Genomic DNA, 18,952 nt, shown 5'->3' on the forward strand with positions numbered 1-18,952 from the left:
ACAACCATCACCGAATTGTTGACACACTCGGGCCTGCCCCCACAAGTGAAAAGTCTGATGTTCTAAACTGCCTGAAAAGTCCACGCTCCTTTTCCCAGAAAGTCACACTTTTTTTCTTTGCTGTTGCTGTGATCTTTTCTTCTCCCCGAGTGGGCGGCTGGGACACCCACAATATTCCTCCAGCAGCGTGAAGCACATTCCTAGCAGCTCCAAGAGCCCCGTTAGGCCTCTGCCTTCCTGCCTGCTTCATTAGCATTATAAGCGTGGACAAATAAAAAAAAAACAACAACATAAGCCCTTCTTCACGAGACATATACTGCAGAATACATCTCCATTTTCTCATGTATCAGTGATTGAAATTCCAGCCCGAGATGAGGGAACTATAAAATAAGCGTCCGCCTCATGACCCCGAATTTTTTTTTCACCCTGAAAGTAGATATTTTACCCCAGGAAATAGCCCTCCAGGGAATCGCTCCTGACTGAGGCTGACTTTTAGGGAAACTGGCTTTTGTAATCTTTAAAGGCATTCAGAGAGCGCTTCGTCTGTGGACTGAAAGAGGGTTTTCAGGAATTCCCCGGGGGGACCATTGGAACTTTTGCACTCCAGGCTTGAAAAAAAAAAATTGGGTGACTGTGTCCTTCCCTTCCCCCCAAGACTCCATCACCTGCTCCCCGCTCCCAACCGAAACACAGCCCCGTCTGGCTGGGTCCTGGGACTCTGCAGGGCTAGTGAGCTGACAGCCCCTCTCAAGCTCCCTGCAGAGGATGGTTAAGCAGAAATGAAGCGCTAAATGCCTTGGTTATTCACCAGAGTGAAGTACCTGAAACAGGTGACTCAGACGGTGAAGAATCTGCTGCAACACAAGAAACTCGGGCTCGATTCCTGGGTCGGGAAGATCCCCTGGAGGATGAAATGGCAACCCACTCCAGTGTTCTTGCCTGGAGAATCCCATGGACAGAAGAGCCTGGTGGTCTACAGTCCATGGGGTCGCACAAGAGTCAGACACGACTTAGCTATGAAATAGCAACAAAGCCCTTGGAAAGGCGGCCGAATTCACCTACGGATCAAGAGATTCCATCAAGCAGGCCCTCTCTGACCTGTGTGTGTGTGTGTGGTTCCTTGCTCAGTCCTCTCTGACTCCTCATGTCCCCTGGACGGTAGCCCGCCAGGCACCTCTGCAAACCCCGGGGGTGTTTAAGGAAGCCCTGAGATAGAGGCAGGTTGCTCCAGCAGACGCTGAGTTGCTGACACAGACCCCCTCCCCGGAAGGGACCCTGTCCTGGGACTCCTCAGCGAGTCTCGGGGACTGTGTCTGAGGGGTGCAAAAATCGGGGGGGGGTGATTCTGGGGTCTCTGGGGTGGTTGGAGGAAATCGGGGATGGTCTTGCGGAAGTCTTTGGGCAGAGTGGGGGAAAATCTGGAATGATTGTAAGGGTCCTGAGGGATGAGGGATGGAAATTTGGGGTGGCTGAGGGGACTCTCTGGGGTGATGGATGGAAATTTAGGGAGAACAGGGAGGGGCTGGGTCTCTGCAATGAATGATGGACATCTGGAGTCGGTGCAGGGTGTCTGGGTGAAGGACTGGAGGAGGGCATGGCTACCCACTCCAGGATTCTCGCCTGGAGAATCCCGCGGACAGAGGAGCCTGGCGGGCTACAGCCCATGGGGTCACACGGAGTCGGACACGACCTAGCAACTAAACCACCAAAAGGAATCTGGAGTGAGTGGGGTTACTCCCAGGGTGATGGATACCAATGTGGGGTGAATGGGGGCTCTTTAGGGGGAGTGGTGGAAAGCTGGGGTGAGTGAGGGTCTCTAGGGTGAGATGGAAATCTGGGGTGAACGGGGATGTCTGAGGTGACTGGTGGAAGTGTGGGGGTGAGCCCGAGGGTCTCTGGGATCAGAGATAGATATCTGAAGAGAGTGGGGGTCTCTGGGGGTGAGTGTAGACAGTCCGGGGTGAATAGAGGGTCTCTGGGGTGAGAGGTGGGAAGCTGGGGCGAGTGGGAGGGGGGTGTCTCTGGAGTGAGCCTGGGCGTCGTCAGAAGTCCCCTAACCCTAAACCTGCCAGCCCACAGCGGAGCTGAGCACGAAAGTGCAAGAACAATGAGCACTTATCTCTTCTCCGCATCCTTGAGAGAGAGAGACACAGTCCCCGTCGCTCAGCCGTGCCCGACTCTCCGCGACCCCGAGGACTGCAGCATGCCAGGCCTCCCTGTCCACCACCAGCTCCCGGAGCTCGCTCAGACTCATGTCCTAATCCTTGGACAAGACGCATAAACTAGAAACACACACAGGGGGGAAAAACAACAGCAAACACCCATCAAAGCCCGGAGAGATAAAGCCGGGGCCGTGGGGGTCACGCAGACCCCGGACGCAGCTGGGCGCTTTCAGATGCCCTCTCACCTCCCACTGCAGACAGCGATGCCCCCCGCCCCGCACCCCAATCTCTCCTGAATCTAACCTCTCCCCACCAATTACCTTTTATTTTAAAAATTTTTCCAGGAACAGAAGCTCCTGGGGGCTGGGAGGGGGTTTCCGAAACTGCTGCAACAATAGAGATAAGCCCGGCAGATAAGCAACACTAATCTCCTGTTTAAAAAAAAAAAAGAAAGAAAAGAAAATATGAGTGAGCTGGTTCTGCAACCACCTGGGGGAAAAAAAAATATCTGCAGTTATTTCTGCCTTCAGCGTGGACAGGCGGGGATGAGTTGCCTGGTGTGGAAGAAAAATAAATCTGAATAGGAGCAGCAGGGGACACAGGTACACCTATGGCTGATTTGTGTTGATGTTTGACGGAAAACAGCAAAAATCTGTAAAGCTATTATCCTTCAATTAAAAAATAATTTTTCTTTTTAAAGAAGGCGGCCTCGGAGAAGGCAATGGCAACCCACTCCAGTCCTCTTGCCTGGAAAATCCCATGGACGGAGGAGCCTGCTGGGCTGCAGTCCATGGGGTCGCTAAGAGTCGGACACGACTGAGCAGCTTCACTTTCATGCATTGGAGAAGGAAATGGCAACCCACGCCAGTGTTCTTGCCTGGAGACTCCCAGGGACAGGGGAGCCCGGTGGGCTACAGTCCATGGGGTCGCAAAGAGTCAGACATGACTGAGCAACTAACAATTTCACTTTCACAGTCTGTGACCTCAGGTGGTCTCACACCAGTCCCTGGGGGGGGCTGGGGGGTGGTCTCTGGCTGACGTTGGAAACCCTAGGACCCAACAGCCAATGGTTTGTCCCCTGTGTTTGCATCACGGTGCATCCCAGGGAAGAATCAGTCCAGTCACTCAGCCGTGTCCGACTCTTTGCGACCCCGTGGACTGCAGCATGCCAGACCTCCCTGTCCATCACCAACTCCCAGAGCTTGCTCAAAGCAGGGAATAATACCTTTTGCATTTAAAGGAGAAGCTGGGGTGGGGGCGTTTTGAGAACCAACACCCCCCCCCATTCCAGCATGACCCCTGTGCCCAGGGACACCTCTCCCCCAAGCGGGGGTAGGTGGGGTGGGTGGGGGGGTGTATTGTTTATTCATGTCCGACTCTTTGCAACCCCGTGGACTGTAGCCCCACCAGGCTCCTCTGTCCGTGGGATTCTCGAGGGAAGAATAGCAGAGTGGGTAGCCATGCCCTCCTCCAGGGGATCTTCCCGACCCAGGAATTGAACCCCAGTCCCCTGCATTGTCAGGTGGGTTCTTCACCGTCCGAGCAGGGTGAGTGGGCTCATAGAAATCCCAAACTCCTTCAGCTCAGTTCAGTTGCTCAGCCGTGTCCGACTTTTTGCGACCCCATGAATCGTAGCACGCCAGGCCTCCCTGTCCATCACCAACTCCCCGAGTTCACTCAAACTCATGCCCATCAAGTCGGTGATGCCATCCAACCATCTCATCCTCTGTCGTCCCCTTCTCCTCCTGCCCCCAATCCCTCCCAGCATCAGAGTCTTTTCCAACGAGTCAACTCTTCGCATGAGGTGGCCAAAGTACTGGAGTTTCAGCTTCAGCATCAGTCCTTCCAGTGAACACCCAGGACTGATCTCCTTTAGGATGGACTGGCTGGATCTCCTTGCAGTCCAAGGGACTCTCAAGAGTCTTCTGCAACACCACAGTTCAAAAGCATCCATTCTTCAGGGCTCAGCTTTCTTCACAGTCCAACTCTCCCATCCATACATGACCACTGGAAAAACCATAGCCTTGACCAGACGAACCTTTGTTGGAAAAGGAATGTCTCTGCTTTTTAACATGCTGTCTAGGTTGGTCATAACTTTCCTTCCAAGGAGTAAGCGTCTTTTAATTTCATGGCTGCAGTCGCCATCTGCAGTGATTTTGGAGCCCCCAAAAATAAAGTCTGACACTGTTTCCAGTGTCTCCCCATCTATTTCCCATGAGGTGATGGGACCAGATGCCATGAGGTAGTTTCCAAACTCCTCACGCCCAGCCATGAGAACACTCTTGCTTGGCCAAAGATGAGTTCCTGTTATCAGTGCCAATGGGAGGCCCCTTTCAAGGGCAGCAAAACTCCTTGGACGCCAGCTGACTTGGATCGGGCTTGCGGAGAGCGCTACTGACCCCTAGTGACGAAAACTTCCAAACCGCGCCAAGACCACCCACCCCCCAGCTCCACCCCCATCCCCGACCACCCAGCGGCTTAAAGAGCCTGGGGTGGGGACGGACCCTGTCCCGCTCCACCCGGCAGGACCTGAGTGCACAGACTTTCGGGACAGCTCAGGGCTTGCTAAGTCCGAAGTTGGAGGGTGGTTTAGTCAGCGTGGGTAAAACTGTTCCCGTTGTGTCTGACTCTTTGCGACCCCATGGACTGCAGCACGCCAGGCCTCCCTGTCCATCTCCAACTCCCGGAGCTTGCTCAAACTCACGTCCATCGAGTCGGTGATGCCATCCAACCCTCTCATCCTCTGTCGTCCCCTTCTCCTCCCGCCCTCAATCTTTCCCAGCATCAGGGGTTTTTCCGGTGCGTCAGTTTCTTTGCATCAGGTGGCCAGAGTACTGGAGTTGCAGCTTCAGCATCAGTCCTCCCAGTGAAGGCTGCTGCCAGGACGGAATCTGGAAGTTTCGGTCACTAGGGGCCAGCAGCGCTCCTTGCAGGCGCAGCGCGGGCGCGCATGCGTGCTCCGGCGCGTCCGGGTCTTTGTGACCCCCTCCGAGGACTGGAACCCCGCCGGGCTCCTCTGGCCGTGGGGTGTGCCAGGCGAGAATCCTGGGGCCCTGGGGCCACTTCTTCTTCCAGGAAAGCTGGACTCCACAAAGAGAAAGTGAAAGTGGAACTGGGCAGCGTGGGTGCGGGGCGCTGGGGAGACAGAGGAGGCAGAGATGTGAGCCCGGGGGGCGGGGACCGCGGTCTAACACCCGGGAGACCCCGGGGCGATGAGATGATGGGCCAGGAATGTCTCCCGTTGGGGGGCAGCTCAGAGGTGGTTAGGCCGTGCCCACGAGGCTCCCGAGGAGTGATCGTCCAGCACCAGACTTAAGCCCTGGCCTCTGCGTCTGCAGGACCTGCAAGGTAAGGAGGGCGGGGCGCACTGTGCATTTAATCCTTTTATTTCTGTGTGTATGTTTGGCCCAGGCTGGGTCTTCCTTGCTGCACGCTGGGCTTTTTCTCTAGTTGAGGCGAGCAGGGTGGGGTGGTTGGGGGGGAGGTGCAACCTCTTTGTTGGGGTGTGCGGGTTTCGTTGGGGTTCACTGAATAAGGGTTGTTGGTTTCTTTTTTTTTTGCTGGACCAAGGATTGAATTGGTGTCTCTTGCATCTGCCGGTGGATTCTTTACCACTGAGCCACCAGCGAAGCCCCAAGGAGGTCACGTTTTCCATCGGCTATCACTGAAGGTGCGGGTCCCAGGGGGGGTTTTGTTTGGGGATTGCTTTTTGTCTTTTTTCTTTTTTGGCCACTTTGCAGCCTGTGGGATCTTAGGGGTCCCAGGGAGGGTTTTGTTTGGGGATTGCTTTTTGTCTTTTTTCTTTTTTGACCACTTTGCAGCCTGTGGGATCTTAGCTTCCCCGACCAGGGACCGAACCTGTGCCCCACCCTGCAGTGGAAGCTCAGAGTTGTAACCCCTGGACCGCCAGGGACCTGCCATGGTTTGGGGATTTCTGACCATGTGTGCAGAGGGTTGTCATCACAAGCTAGGCAGTGGACAGTGTTCTGTGCGTCCTCCCGGGTCTATCTTCTGCCCAGCGGTTACTCCAAGTGATATTTGACTCTGTCATCCCCCGTGGGCCTCTCGCTGTGTTTTCTGTGTCTTCATGTCATCTTTAATGTCTGTGGAGGCTTTTTCAGTTCTTTCTGCAAAATAGGGCAGAAGGTGAGGAAGCAAGAGTCTTACTTATTATTATTATTTTTTTTTTTTGCAGTATTTGTTTATTTGGCCTGAGTTGTGGCAGGCAGGCTGTTTGATCTTTAGTTGCTACATCTCGGGTCTAGTTCCCTGAACCAGGGATCGAACCCAGGCCCCCTGCACTGGGAACTCTGCGTTTTAGCCACTGGACCACGAGGGAAGTCCCAACTCTTCCCTTTCTAAGAATGGTTTCTTACTGATGTCTGCTGACCTTCAACTTTATATCGATAATGTATTTTTCTCAAATTGCTTTCCCTTAGAGGTTATGACAAGGTGTGAACGTATTTCCCTGTGTTAGAGGATAGATCCTTGCCTTTGCGTATTTTGTATAACATAATTGTGCTTCCCTTGTAGTTCAGTCGGTAAGGAATCTGCCTGCAACGCAGGAGACCCGGTTCGATCCCTGGGTGGGGAAGATCCCCCGGAGAAGGGATAGGTTACCGACTCCAGTATTCCTGCCTGGAGAATCCCACGGACAGAGGAGCCTGGTGGGCTACAGTCCGTGGGGTCGCAAAGAGTCGGGCATGACTGAGAGACTAAACCACCATCACCATACGAGACATTGAATAGAAGTCCGTGTGGGCTACAGCAGGTCCTCGTTGGCTATCTATGTTACGTACAGTGCTGTGTATACGTTCATCATTATTTCATTCTTTTTCATGGCTGAGTAATATTCCACGGTGTGCGTGGGCCGCGTCTTCTTTATCCATTTCTCTGTTAATGAATGCTGAGGTTGCTTCCGAGGGTGGGGTTTTTTTTTTTGTTAATTAATTAATTTCTTTGACTGTGCTGGGTCTGTGTCACTGTGTCCAATTTCTCCCTAGGTACAGCTCCCAGCCTCTAGAGAGCAGGCTGGGTACTTGGGGCATGTATGTTTAGTTCTCTGTGGCATGTGGGATCTTCCCGGACCAGGGATTCGATCTGTGTCCCCTGAGTGAGCAGGCAGTTTCTTTAACAATGAGCCACCCAGAAGGCCTGACTCTTTCATTTTTAACACTAGATCTTACTTAAGTCTTCTGACCTAAAACTTTATATATATATGCATATATATATATATATATATATATATATATACGTATTTCAGATTATTTTCCATTATAAGCTTCCCGGGTGGCTCAGACGGTCAAGAGTCTGCCTGCAATGTGGGAGATCCAAGTTCGATCCCTGGGTCGGGAAGATCCCCTGGAAAAGGAAGTGGCAACCCACTCCAGTACCCTTGCCTAGAGAATCCCATGGATGGAGGAGCCTGGCAGGCTGTATAGTCCATGGGGTTGCAAAGAGCCAGACACGACTGAGCGACTTCTCTGAAACCTCGTTACAAGGTTCTAATGTTGTTCCCTGGGCTATACAGTAAATCGCTGCTTCTATATATTTTATATAAGGTATTGTGTATGCTTCCCTGTGCCGAACAGTAGGTCCATGTGTTTTATCTATTTTGCATGTAGCAGTGTGTATCTGTTCATGCCAAACTCCCGGCTTATCCACCCTTGGCAACCACAAGTGTGTTCTGTATGTCTGTGAGTCTGTTCCTGCTTTGTAGGTAAGTTCATTGATGTCTCTCTCTCTCTCTTTTTTTTTTTTTTTTTTTTGATTCCACAAATAAGCTATATCATACGATATTTGTCTTTTTCTGTCCGACGTATTCAACTAGCGTGATCCTCTGGTTACGTTCGTATTGCTGCCAATGTCTTTCTTTCGTTCTTTTTCATGACTGAGTAATACTCCGTTGTATACATGGACCACATCTTCTGTATGTACCCATCAGTCGATGGACTCCAAGGTTGCTTCCGAGTCGTTGTTGTTCTTGTTTAGTAGCTCGGTCGTGTCCGACTCTGTGACCCCGTGGACGGTAGCCCTCCAGACTCCTCTGTCCATGGGATTCTCCAGGCAAGAATACTGGGGTGGGTAGCCTATCCCTTCTCCAGGGGATCTTCCCAACCCAGGGATCGAACTTGGGTCTCCCTCATTGGCAGGCAGATGCTTTACCCCCGAGCCACCTGGGAATACTCCTCAGCCATAAAAAAGAATGGAATAGTGCCATTTGCAACAACAGGGATGTAACTAGAGGTTATCATACTGAGTGAAGTAAGTCAGACAAAGGCAGATATCATATGCTATCGCTTATATGTGGAATCTAAAAAGAAATTGATGCAAATAAATTTATTTATAAAATAGAAACAGACTCACAGACAAAAAAAAAAAAAAAAAAAAAAAAAACCCTTATGGTTGCCAACTTAGGGCTTCCCTGCTGGCTCAGACAGTAAAGAATTTGCCTACAATGCGGGAGACCTGGGTTTGATCCCTGGGTCGGGAAGATCCCCTGGAGAAGGAAATGGCAACCCACTCCAGTACTCTTGCCTGGAGAATCCCATGGACAGAGGAGCCTGGTGGGATACAGTCCCTGGGGTCGCAGAGAGTCGGACACAACTGAGCGACGAATATTTTCCCTGCACTTCCATACTCCAATGAAAAAATTCTAAAATGGGGACTTCCCTGGGGGTCCACTGGTTAAGCCTGCGAGCTTGCACTTTAGGGGGTGTTCTGGGTTCCATTCTTGATCAGGGGACTGAGATCCCGCAGCCCTCTTCCATGGCCAGTAATACTAATTTGAATAAAATGAAACTTAAGAAAAGAAAAGAAAAGAAACCACACAGCACTGCCTTCCTGCTTGCCTGGAGATCTTTGTCCTGGAGTCTGGGAGGAAGTGAAGCCAGCTCCCACCTCCCCCCGCCCTTGAGTGTGAAGCCCGGCTCAGCCCACCAGGAAGTTGAGAAACTGTGTGAGGTCGTTTGGAAATGCGTCTCCTGGCATCTGGTTTCTTTTCTGGGAAAATCGATGTTATAACTTCGGGGGCTGCACCCTCCCCCCGAACGCCGGCTCACTGAGGTCATGCTGCCCACACCTCCGTTTTTCTGTGGAAGAGGCACTGACCCCCGCCTCCCCAAGACTCCTTTTCTTCTCTGACCCCAAGGAGAGTCTGGGAAGGGCGGAAATGTGGGATTCTGGCGGATGAGGGGGTGGGGAGGAGCTGTGTCGGCAAAAAGGGCAAAGAGAGGCTATCACCAAGTGTCTGCGCTGAGCTGGTCAGCCTCAGCCGCCGGACGAGTCTCTGATGGGGGGCGTCCTGGGCCCTGTGCGGGGTGTGGAGGAGAGTCCCTGGGCTCCCCCCACCGCACGCCAGGGCAGCCCCTGCTCCCATCGCTGTCACGGCCAGAAAGTCTCCAGACGTTGTTCTATGTCCCCTGGGAGGGTAAAGTCCTCCCAGTCTGTGAAGCACAGCCATAGGTGCATACCTGGGTGGATGGGTGGATAGTTGAGATAGATGGATGATGGCTGGCTGGATGGACGGGTGGATGGGTGGATGGATGGGTGGATAGTTGAGATAGATGGATGATGGCTGGCTGGATGGATGGATGAATGGACGGGTGGATGGATGGATGGATGGATGGATGGATGGATGGATGGATGGATGGATAGTTGAGATAGATGGATGATGGATGGATGGATGGATGGATGGACAGGTAGATATATGGATCAATGGATGGATGGATGGATACGTAGAGGGTTAGATGGATGGATAGATGTATGGATAGATAGATGGATGAATGGATAGATAGATGGATGGATAGAGAGATGTATGGATAGATACATGGATGGATGGATACAAGTATGTATGTACGTGTAGATGGATGGATGGATGGATGGATAAATGTTTGGGTGGATGGATAGATGGATGGCTGGACGGATAGGTAGATGGGTGGATGGATGAATGGATGGATCAGTAAATGGATGGATGGATGGATAGATACGTACATATACATGATAGATGATAGGTAAATGATTGCATAATTATACCAATCATAGAGAATGGAGATGGATAGAAAAGCAGACTGAGAAATCGCTAGGCGACAGACTCTCTCACGCCTGCTCAGGGTTCCTCAGCCTCAGAGCTGCTGACACCCGGGGCCGGACGTGTCTCCAACGTGGGGCGTTCTCTGCACTCCGGGGTGTGGAGCAGAAGCCAAGGCCAGTCAGACAAAAGCTGTATTAAAATGTAAGCAAATTTTAAAAACATATGATGGATTAAAATTTTTATTATTTTAAAAAATATGCAATAACCATCAAGGGTCTACTGTATAATACAGGGTACTGTACTTTCGTTCGGAGTCACATAAATATATTATTTTTTGGGTTCTTTTCCACTATAGGTTATTACAAAGTATTGAGTATAGTACTCTGTGCTTCCCAGATACTTTACTGGTAAAGAAACCACCTGCTAATACAGGAGACAAAAGAGACTCGGGCTTCCATCCCTGGGTGGGGAAGATCCCCTGGAGGAGGGCATGGCAAGCCACTCCAGCATTCTTGCCTGGAGAATCCCATGGACAGAGGAGCTTGGCAGGCTATAGTCCATGGGGTCGCAAAGATTCAGGTACGACTGAGCAATTTAGCATGCTTGCACGCATATACACACATACGTATAAGTGAATCACTCTGCTGTATGCCTTAAACTAACACAACCCAGCATATGAACTCTACTTCAATGAAAAAAAAATTTTTTTAACATGCAGATCAGAAAAGAGAAGTAAAACTGTATCCATCTGCAGACGACTGTTATATATAGAAAATCTTGACGAGGCTCCGCTAAAAAAGAATCTTCGAACTAATACCCAGATTTGGCCTGGCGGCAAGGCATAAGATTCAGAGACAAACGCAAGCGCTGTGGACCATCCAAAAAATGAAATTCAAAAAACAAGTCTATTTGCAATAGCATCCAAAAGATTGAAATATGTCCATTTTTTGTTGTTGTTCAGTTGCCAAGTCTTTTTTTTTTTTTAATTGTAATTGGACGCTAATTACTTTACAATATTGTATTGGTTTTGCCGTACACTGACATGAATCAGCCACGGGTGTACATGTGTTTCCCATCCTGAACCCCTATCCCGCCTCCCTCCCCATCCCATCCCTCTGGGTCATCCCAGGGCACCAGCCCCGAGCACTTGTCTCATGCATTGAACCTGGACTGGCGATCCATTTCACATATGATAATTCACATGTTTCAATGCTCTTCCTTCAAATCATCCCACCCTCGCCTTCTCCCACAGAGTCCAAAATTCTGTTCTGTACATCTGTGTCTCTTTTGCTGTGTTGCATACAGGGTCATCGTTACCATCTTTCTAAATTCCATATATATGCGTTAGTATACTGTATTGGTGTTTTTGTTTCTGCCTTACTTCACTCTGTATAATAGACTCCAGTTTCATCCACCTCATTAGAACAGATTCAAATGCATCCTCTTTAATAACTGAGTGATATTCCATGTTGTATATGTACCACAGCTTCCTTATCCATTCGTCTGCTGATGGGCATCTAGGTTGCTTCCGTGTCCTGGCTATTATAAACAGTGCTGCGATGAACATTGGGGTGCACGTGTCTCTTTCAGATCTGGTTTCCTCAGTGTGTATGCCCAGCAGTGGGATTGCTGGGTCATGTGGCAGTTCCATTTCCAGTTTTTTCAGGAATCTCACAGTTAACCTTTAATAAAGGGTAAAAGGTATTGTGTGTTGTGGCGGGGGAAACCCACGCCTCAAATAGAGACAGTGAAAATGGGAACACGCATGCGCTGTGTTAAAGGGACCGTCCCCCGGCCAGCAGCCCTTGTAAGTCGGCGGTCACTCTGGAGTACTCTGTCCCCCAGGCCCTCTGCCCCGTCTTCCAACCTCTCTGCACACTCTCCCGAAGGACTCTTAGCTGCCACCCAGGACCAGGCATCATCTCCTTTACTCTCGTTTGCCTTGTCCACAGACCCTGCTGGGAGGTCTGAGCTGGTCTCAGAACACACCAGGGCGATGAAGATGAAGAAAAGGGCTGAAGGTGAAAACGCAGAGACTGTCGGACAGACTGAAGGGGGTCAGAAAGAGAAAGCCAAATGTCGCATCGTGACAGGTTTATGAGGCGTCTAGAAAAATGGCAGAGATGCTCCCGCTTGCAAAGCAGAAATAGAGACACAGACGTAGGGACTCAGGGGGGAAGGTGGGGGCAGGATGGATTGGGAAATTGAGATGGACGTGCATCCACTGTTGAGGCGTGGGTGCTAAGTCGCTGCAGTCGTTTCTGACTCTCTGCGACCCCGCGGACTGTAGCTCCGCCAGGCTCCTGTGTCCGTGGGGGTCTCCAGGCAAGAACAGTGGAGTGGGTTGCCGTGTCCTCCTCCGGGGGAATCTGCCTGACCCAGAGATCAGACTCGGGTCTCTGAACGTCTCCTGTGTTGGCATGCAGATTCTTTCCCACTAGCGCCACCTGGGAAGCCCATATTGATATGGATATGATGTAGGTAATACGTCATTATACACATTGACAGATACAATATATCAATAAGTGTGCATATTGATACTATGTATGTAGTAGATAAGGAGAACCTATTGTACGTCACAGGGAGCTCTACTTAGGGCGCTGTGGAGACCTAATGGGAGGGAAATCCAATAAAGAGGGGATACACCTGCTGAAGCTCCAGTCCTTTGGCCACCTGCTGCGAAGCGCCAACTCATTGGAAAAGACCCTGATGCTGGGAAAGATTGAAGGCGGGAGGAGAAGGGGACGACAGAGGATGAGATGGCTGGATGGCATCACCGACTCGATGGACATGAGTTTGAGTAAACTCCAGGAGTTGGTGATGGACAAGGAGGCCTGGCGTGCTGCAGTCCACGGGGTCGCAAAGAGTCGGACGCGACTGAGCAACTGAACTGAACTGAGATGAGGTGACTAACTTGGTAACTGATCTGAGTCGACTTGGGGAACCTCCGTGTCCCGTCCTTGGGAAGACTACCCTCTCCATGTCTGTGATGAAAATGGTCGCTGAGGGGCTTCCCTGGTGGGCCCAGTGGTGAGGAACCTTCCTGCCAGTGCAGCAGACAGGGGTTCGATTCCCGATCGGGGGGGAAAAAAATCCCACGTTCCCTGGAGCAAGTAAGCCCATGCCTCACAACTGCCGAAACCCGGGGGGCCCTGGAGCCCACGCTGAATAGAAGAAGCCGCTGCAATGACAAGCCTGTGTGCCCCAGCTGGAGAAAACCACAGCACGGTCCAAAACATCTAATAAATTAAAATGATCAGCGAGACCAGACCCACCTAGTCCCTGCTCTGAGAAGACTTGGTGAAGCGTCTGGCCTGACTCTAAGAAAGACGACCTTCTCCACGCGAGTGGATGGGAGCGGGTATGGAGGAGACCAGGGGACCCACCTGTCCCAGTTCCTCCTAGCAGCAGGCGTGGCAAGGGGAGGGGAGGGAATCGAGGGGAAGAAAACAGGAACACAGCCGAAGGCGTCCGGCCCATCACTGTCGGATGAGGAAGAGAGGCGTCGGGGCATTCAGACGGGCAAGCCTCGAGGGAGAGCAATGGGGATCGCAGGTCGGCAGACGCGAGCGTGCGGGGTGTGTGTCGGAGGGGTGGGGTGTGACCCGGTCCCCCTTGACCCCCGGGGTCCCCGAAAGTGTCATTTTCCTGCTTCTGCTGCTGCCCCGGGCGGCTGGCGCTCCAGGTGGGTCAGAACAAAAGTTGCTCTGCTGCGCCGGGGGCTAACTCACTTCAGCCGTGTCCGACTCTCTGCGACCCCGTGGACTGTAGCCCCGCCGGGCTCCTCTGTCCGTGGGGATTCTCCAGGCAGGAATCCTGGAGTGGGTGGCCGTGCCCTACCTCCAGGGGATCTTCCCGACCCAGGGGTCAAAGCTGGGTCTCCTGCATGGGCAGGCGAACTCTGTTCCGTGCGCACGAGCTGGGAGGCCCCGGTAACCCGAGGGCGTGCAGTGAAAACACCTTTCCGATGCAGGGCGCCCAGGCAGACGGCGTGACCGCTGAGGGGTAGCGTGTGGGCGCCGCGTTCTTGGGTCCGGATGAGCCCCGGGGGGGAGTTGGCCAGGTCGGGGTGGGAGATTTCGGAGTTCCCCGGGGCCAGCCCGTACCTGTCGGGACTGGAAAGCAGACTTGGGTTTGCGAGCTGTGTGTGTGCTGCGGTGATGGGGGCCCGTCGGGGTTACAGGTGTTGCCTGGGACGCTGGTGTTGCGTTTTGTGTGGCTCAGTTGGTCAAGAATCCGCCTGCAGTGCAGGAGACCCCAGTTCGATTCCTGGGTCGGGAAGATCTGCTGGAGAAGGGGCAGGCTACCCACTCCAACATTCTTGGGCTTTCCTGGTGGCTCAGCTGCTAAACAATCTACCTGCAATGGGGGAGACCTGGATTCCATCCCTAGGTTGGGAAGCTTCCCCTGGAGACGGGAAAGGCTACCCACTCCAGTATTCTGGCCTGGAGAATCCCATGCAGCCCATGGGGTCGCACAGAGTCGGACACGACTGAGCAACTTCCACTCACGCACTCCCTGGCACGCCTAAAACCACGGTGAGCTCCACGGGCAAGCTCGTGCCAGGGTCCCCCTTGGACCGGCCTCCCGGTTAGCCAGCCCCCTCCGCAGGGCGTGTCCTGAATCCGAGAGACGGCGTCGGTCCCCTCCGCCCAGCCTACATGGTCTCAAAACTGAAATCTTTAAATGGGGAAAGAAAGCGCGGCCTGGTGACTTCCAAAACAAGAAGGGAAAGCGGGCGTGAAGAAGCAAAGGACGACTCGATTCCATTTATAGGCAGCAAAGCAGCAGAGGGGAGTCCACGGAGGCAGAAAGTGGGTGCGTGGTCAGAGGGGGTGGAGGCTGCCGGCTCTTGGGGACAGGTCTCCCTCGAGGAGACGGGAAGGTTCTGCAACCAGGCTTGGCGGATGTGCGGGGTGTCACTGCCTTGCATGAGGGGGCTTCCCGGGTGGCTCAGATGGTAAAGAATCGGTCTGCCGATGCAGGAGACGCGGGTTCCATACCCGGTTCGGGAAGATCCCCTGGAGCAGGAAATGGCAACCCACTCCAGTGTTCTTGCCTGGAGAATCCCCGTGGACAGAGGAGCCTGGTGGGCTACAGCCCATGGGGTCGCAGAGAGTTGGACACGACTTGGCGACTGAACGTACAGGCTTGCATCCCGTGTGAATTTAGCCTGAATTCCAAAGAAAGGGGGCAAAATTAAGTGAAACAGCGATAAGATTTCTGTGGGTTTCGGTCTTCTGACCACTTCTGTGAGGCTCCTAGAAGTGCTTCGCAGGATGGGAGTGACAGTTAAACCAGGGATTGGCTGAATGAGATACATCATGTCGTTATTCAGTTGCTCAGTCATGTCTGACTCTCTGCGACCCCGTGGACTGCAGCACGCCAGGCCTCCCTGTCCATCACCATCTCCCAGACTTTGCTCAAACCCACGTCCATCGAGTCGGTGATGCCATCCAACCGTCTCATCCTCTGCCGTCCCCTTCTCCTCCTGCCCTCAATCTTTCCCAGCATCCGGGTCTTTCCCAATGAGTCAGCTCTTCGCATCGGGTGGTCAGAGTATTAGAACTTCAGCTTCAGCCTCAGTCCTTCCAATGAATATTCAGGGTTGATTTCCTTTCGGATGGACTGGTTGGATCTCCTTGCTGTCCAAGGGACTCTCAAGAGCCTTCCCCAGTGCTAGGATACATCACGCTCATTGCAGAGTCTCCTTCGGAGATTTCCTCACAATCCTTGACCAAGAGCCGGGGTCTGCGTTGAACTGATTATTTGAAGCGAGCAGCTTCTGGGGCTGGATTTCTGAGTCCCTTTGTGGTACATGAGAACTCTCTTTTTCGGTCAGGGTTACAGCAGTTTCTGGTTTTTGCTCCATCACGATGAGCAGGAAGCCGATGGGAGTTCAATGCACAGGAAGTTAGTGGGGAAGTTGGGGTGAAGGGTGTTGATGAGTCCGGTGGGGGGGGTGACTCGTGGGTAATCCCCTCCGCGTGTCCACCCCCGCTGCCGACCCAGAGGCCAGTACAACGCTATGCCCCTCGGAGGAGAAAGCGGGACTCAGGGGGCTTGGTAAGACAGGTGCTGCCATCACTGAGGAGATGGGGAGATGGGTCAGGCTGTGGTCCCCTCCCCCCCCAACCCCCGTCTCCCGTTAAGCAAAGCTCAGACCACAGACATTTCGCAAATTGCAGATGTGAAAATCCAGGCGTGCAGCAAGAGCCGTGGGTGTGTGTTGATTGAGGAAGGTCCTCTCTGAGAGGTTCCAGGGTGCAGTGGGCAGACAACCACACCCCCTCCCCACTGCAGGAAAACAGCCTCCCCCGGAGGGGCTCAGACAGCAGACCCCCGAGAAAGACGAAGTCTGCGTGGGGCGGGGTCATGGGGTGGGTCCCTGAGACGGGGGAACAGGAGATGACGGTCAGGTGGGAAAGTTGGAACGGTTCTGGTGGGTGGTTTGGTTTCGTTTTGTTTTTTACCCCTCTGTGATGGCAAGTGAGGTTCCCTGGGGGGAACGGGGTAGAGGGTGTTGCGGCGGGGGGCAGGAATCTGAGGCTGGGTGCTTGTCCCCAGGAGTGCTGGCGGACAGGTGTCCCTGTCCTTAAGGGGGGAGGGTGCTTGCGGTCCTCCGTCCTCGGCATCCGGCCCGGAGGACCTGGTGAAAATGCAGACGGTCTGAATGAGTCTGAGAAGAGAAGGCAAGGAAGTGGGCAGAGGCGGGTGGGTATCTGTAAACAGCAGAGTTAAACATAGGAGGCCCAGGGGACTTGTTAGCAGAGACGCTGAGGGTGTCGGGGGTGGGGGGTGGGTGGGAGCTCATCCCGTGGCTCAGCGGTTACAAAAATAAAATCTGCTTGCAAGACAGAAGATGCAGGGAACGCCGTAGGTTCGATCCCTGGGTTGGGAGGATGCCTTCGAGGAGGGCATGGCAACCCACTCCAGTATTCTTGCCTGCAGAATCCCACGGACAGAGGAGCCTGGCGGGGCTGCAGTCCGTGGGGTCGCAAAGTCAGACTCGCCACTGACCAGGAGGAGGGCCTGGTCTGGAGTCTGTGCAGGGTCAGCAGACTGCGACCGTCACGAACGTGTCTCCGAGACGTGACCCAGGGGGACTGGGCGAGCGAGGGTAGCTGGGATGCAGGGACGTGGGGGCGTCTTTCCCGGTGGAGAAGCCCACAGGAGCGAGAAGGCTTCCCCCGTGGAGACCCCGGTGTCGCCAGAGGGGAGACGCGGGCCAAGAATGGGATGCCGTGCGAATTGTGCGCCGGCCGTCTGCGGGTGGTGGGTCCCTCAAGGGGTCCGAGTGCCTGGGTGGAGGGTGGACGAAGCCCCCTGGCTGGGGACTGGAGCCTGAAGGCTCTGAACTGGATATGTGTCCGAGATGCAAGGTCCTCGGAGCGGAGCTACGGCTGAGTGGAGAGGTGGAAGACGGTCTGTGAGGACCAGAGGGAGGAAGAGGAAGATGGAAGGAGACAGGAATGATGCAGGGATGCACGGATGGGGAGAAAAGGAAGGGAGAGATACAGGGAAACAGGCAAGGAGGAACAAAGATCAGAGGAAAAAAAAAGCATGTCATTTCTCACGGCAACCCCCAGGAAAGGAACTCCCCAAGAGACAGAAAGCCACCTTGAGACCGGTAGACTCCAAAAACCCAAGCGCATGATCGAAAATTCGACCGTGCCTGGTAAAATAGAGACAGGTAGGGGGGAACCCTCTGGAAAAAGATACAGGGTCCAGAGGGTGGGATTCCCGGGAGCAGGAGATGAGGAGGGGGTCTGCTAGATCGGAGCTTGAGACAAATGGAGATTTGCACCGTATGCAAATGTAAAGGCACATTGCAAGTGACAGCAATACCGGAAAGGAATCACCCCGACCAGAACCAGCCGGGTCTGATTTTTGGTGGCCCCGTGGACCATAGCCCCGCCAGGCTCCTCTGTCCGTGGGAGGGATTCTCCAGACGAGAACGCTGGAACGGGTTGCCGTGCCCTCCTCCAGGGGATCTTCCCGGCCCGGGAATCGAAACCGAGTCTCCTGCGTTGGCAGGCGGGCCCTTCACCATCTGAGCCACTGGGGAAGCTCAACTAAAAAACACCGCTGGGGAAACGGTGGGCACGTCCACAGATGCCACCCCAAACCCAGCTGGACGATCAGCTGTTTTCTGTGGAGTGTGGCTTTGTGGGGGATAGAGCACGGTACCTTTGTAGTTTTGTTTTTTTTTTAAGTTTGATCTTTTAATTTTATATTTTTCGCCCGAGATGTGCGGCATGTGAGATCTTAGTTCCCCAGCCAGCGATGGAACCCGAGCCTCCCGCATGGGAAGCTCTCCATCTTAACATCTGGACCACCAGGGAAGCCCCTACATTTTTTGTTTAATGTTATTTGAGTTTATTTGTCTGGGGCGAGTGTAGGTTTGCAGAAACATGAGGTTTGGAAAGTGTTGGGAATTCCTGTGTACCCACTTCCCCCTAGAGTTAGTTCCGCAACGGCGGACACCAAGCGTCAGTGTGGAACGTCTCTTGCAATTGATGGAGCAAGTTTGACGCTATATTCTTGACTCAAAGTCATAATTTGCATTAGGGGGTCACTCCAATACTTTGGCTGCCGGATGCGAAGGGCTGAGTCATTGGAAAACACCCTGATGCTGGGAAAGATTGAGGGCGGGAGGAGAAGGGGACGGCAGAGGATGAGATGGTTGGATGGCATCACCGACTCCATGGACGTGAGTTTGAGTAAACTCCGGGAGTTGGTGATGGACAGGGAGGCC

General features: G+C 53.1%; 1 protein-coding gene and 1 long non-coding RNA gene across 8 annotated transcripts in view; one reads left to right on the forward strand and one right to left on the reverse strand.

Annotated features, from left to right (window-relative positions):
- Nucleotides 1–779: 779 nt before the first annotated feature.
- LOC122434367 lies at nt 780–4,914 on the reverse strand. The gene is made up of 3 exons (XR_006267356.1): nt 4,867–4,914; nt 2,483–2,593; nt 780–2,282 (listed from the first exon to the last, which is right to left on the reverse strand). It is a non-coding gene; the product is annotated as an uncharacterized LOC122434367 (long non-coding RNA).
- Nucleotides 4,915–5,478: 564 nt separating this feature from the next.
- Nucleotides 5,479–18,952, forward strand: part of LOC122434354 (granulocyte-macrophage colony-stimulating factor receptor subunit alpha-like) — a 32,161-nt gene continuing 18,687 nt past the window's right edge. For 2 of the 7 annotated variants that reach the window (XM_043457615.1, XM_043457616.1), the window contains exon 1: nt 14,841–15,012. In XM_043457615.1, coding sequence (XP_043313550.1) covers nt 14,856–15,012 — 157 coding nt within the window. In that variant the 5' untranslated portion in view covers nt 14,841–14,855. Of the gene's footprint in view, nt 5,511–5,732; nt 5,833–13,643; nt 13,750–14,685; nt 15,013–18,952 lie in introns of those variants that run through there. The other 5 variants (XM_043457618.1, XM_043457617.1, XM_043457614.1 and 2 more) reach the window with 5 other exon arrangements.

Source organism: Cervus canadensis, chromosome X, assembly GCF_019320065.1.
Source record: "Cervus canadensis isolate Bull #8, Minnesota chromosome X, ASM1932006v1, whole genome shotgun sequence".
Lineage (NCBI taxonomy): Eukaryota > Metazoa > Chordata > Mammalia > Artiodactyla > Cervidae > Cervus > Cervus canadensis.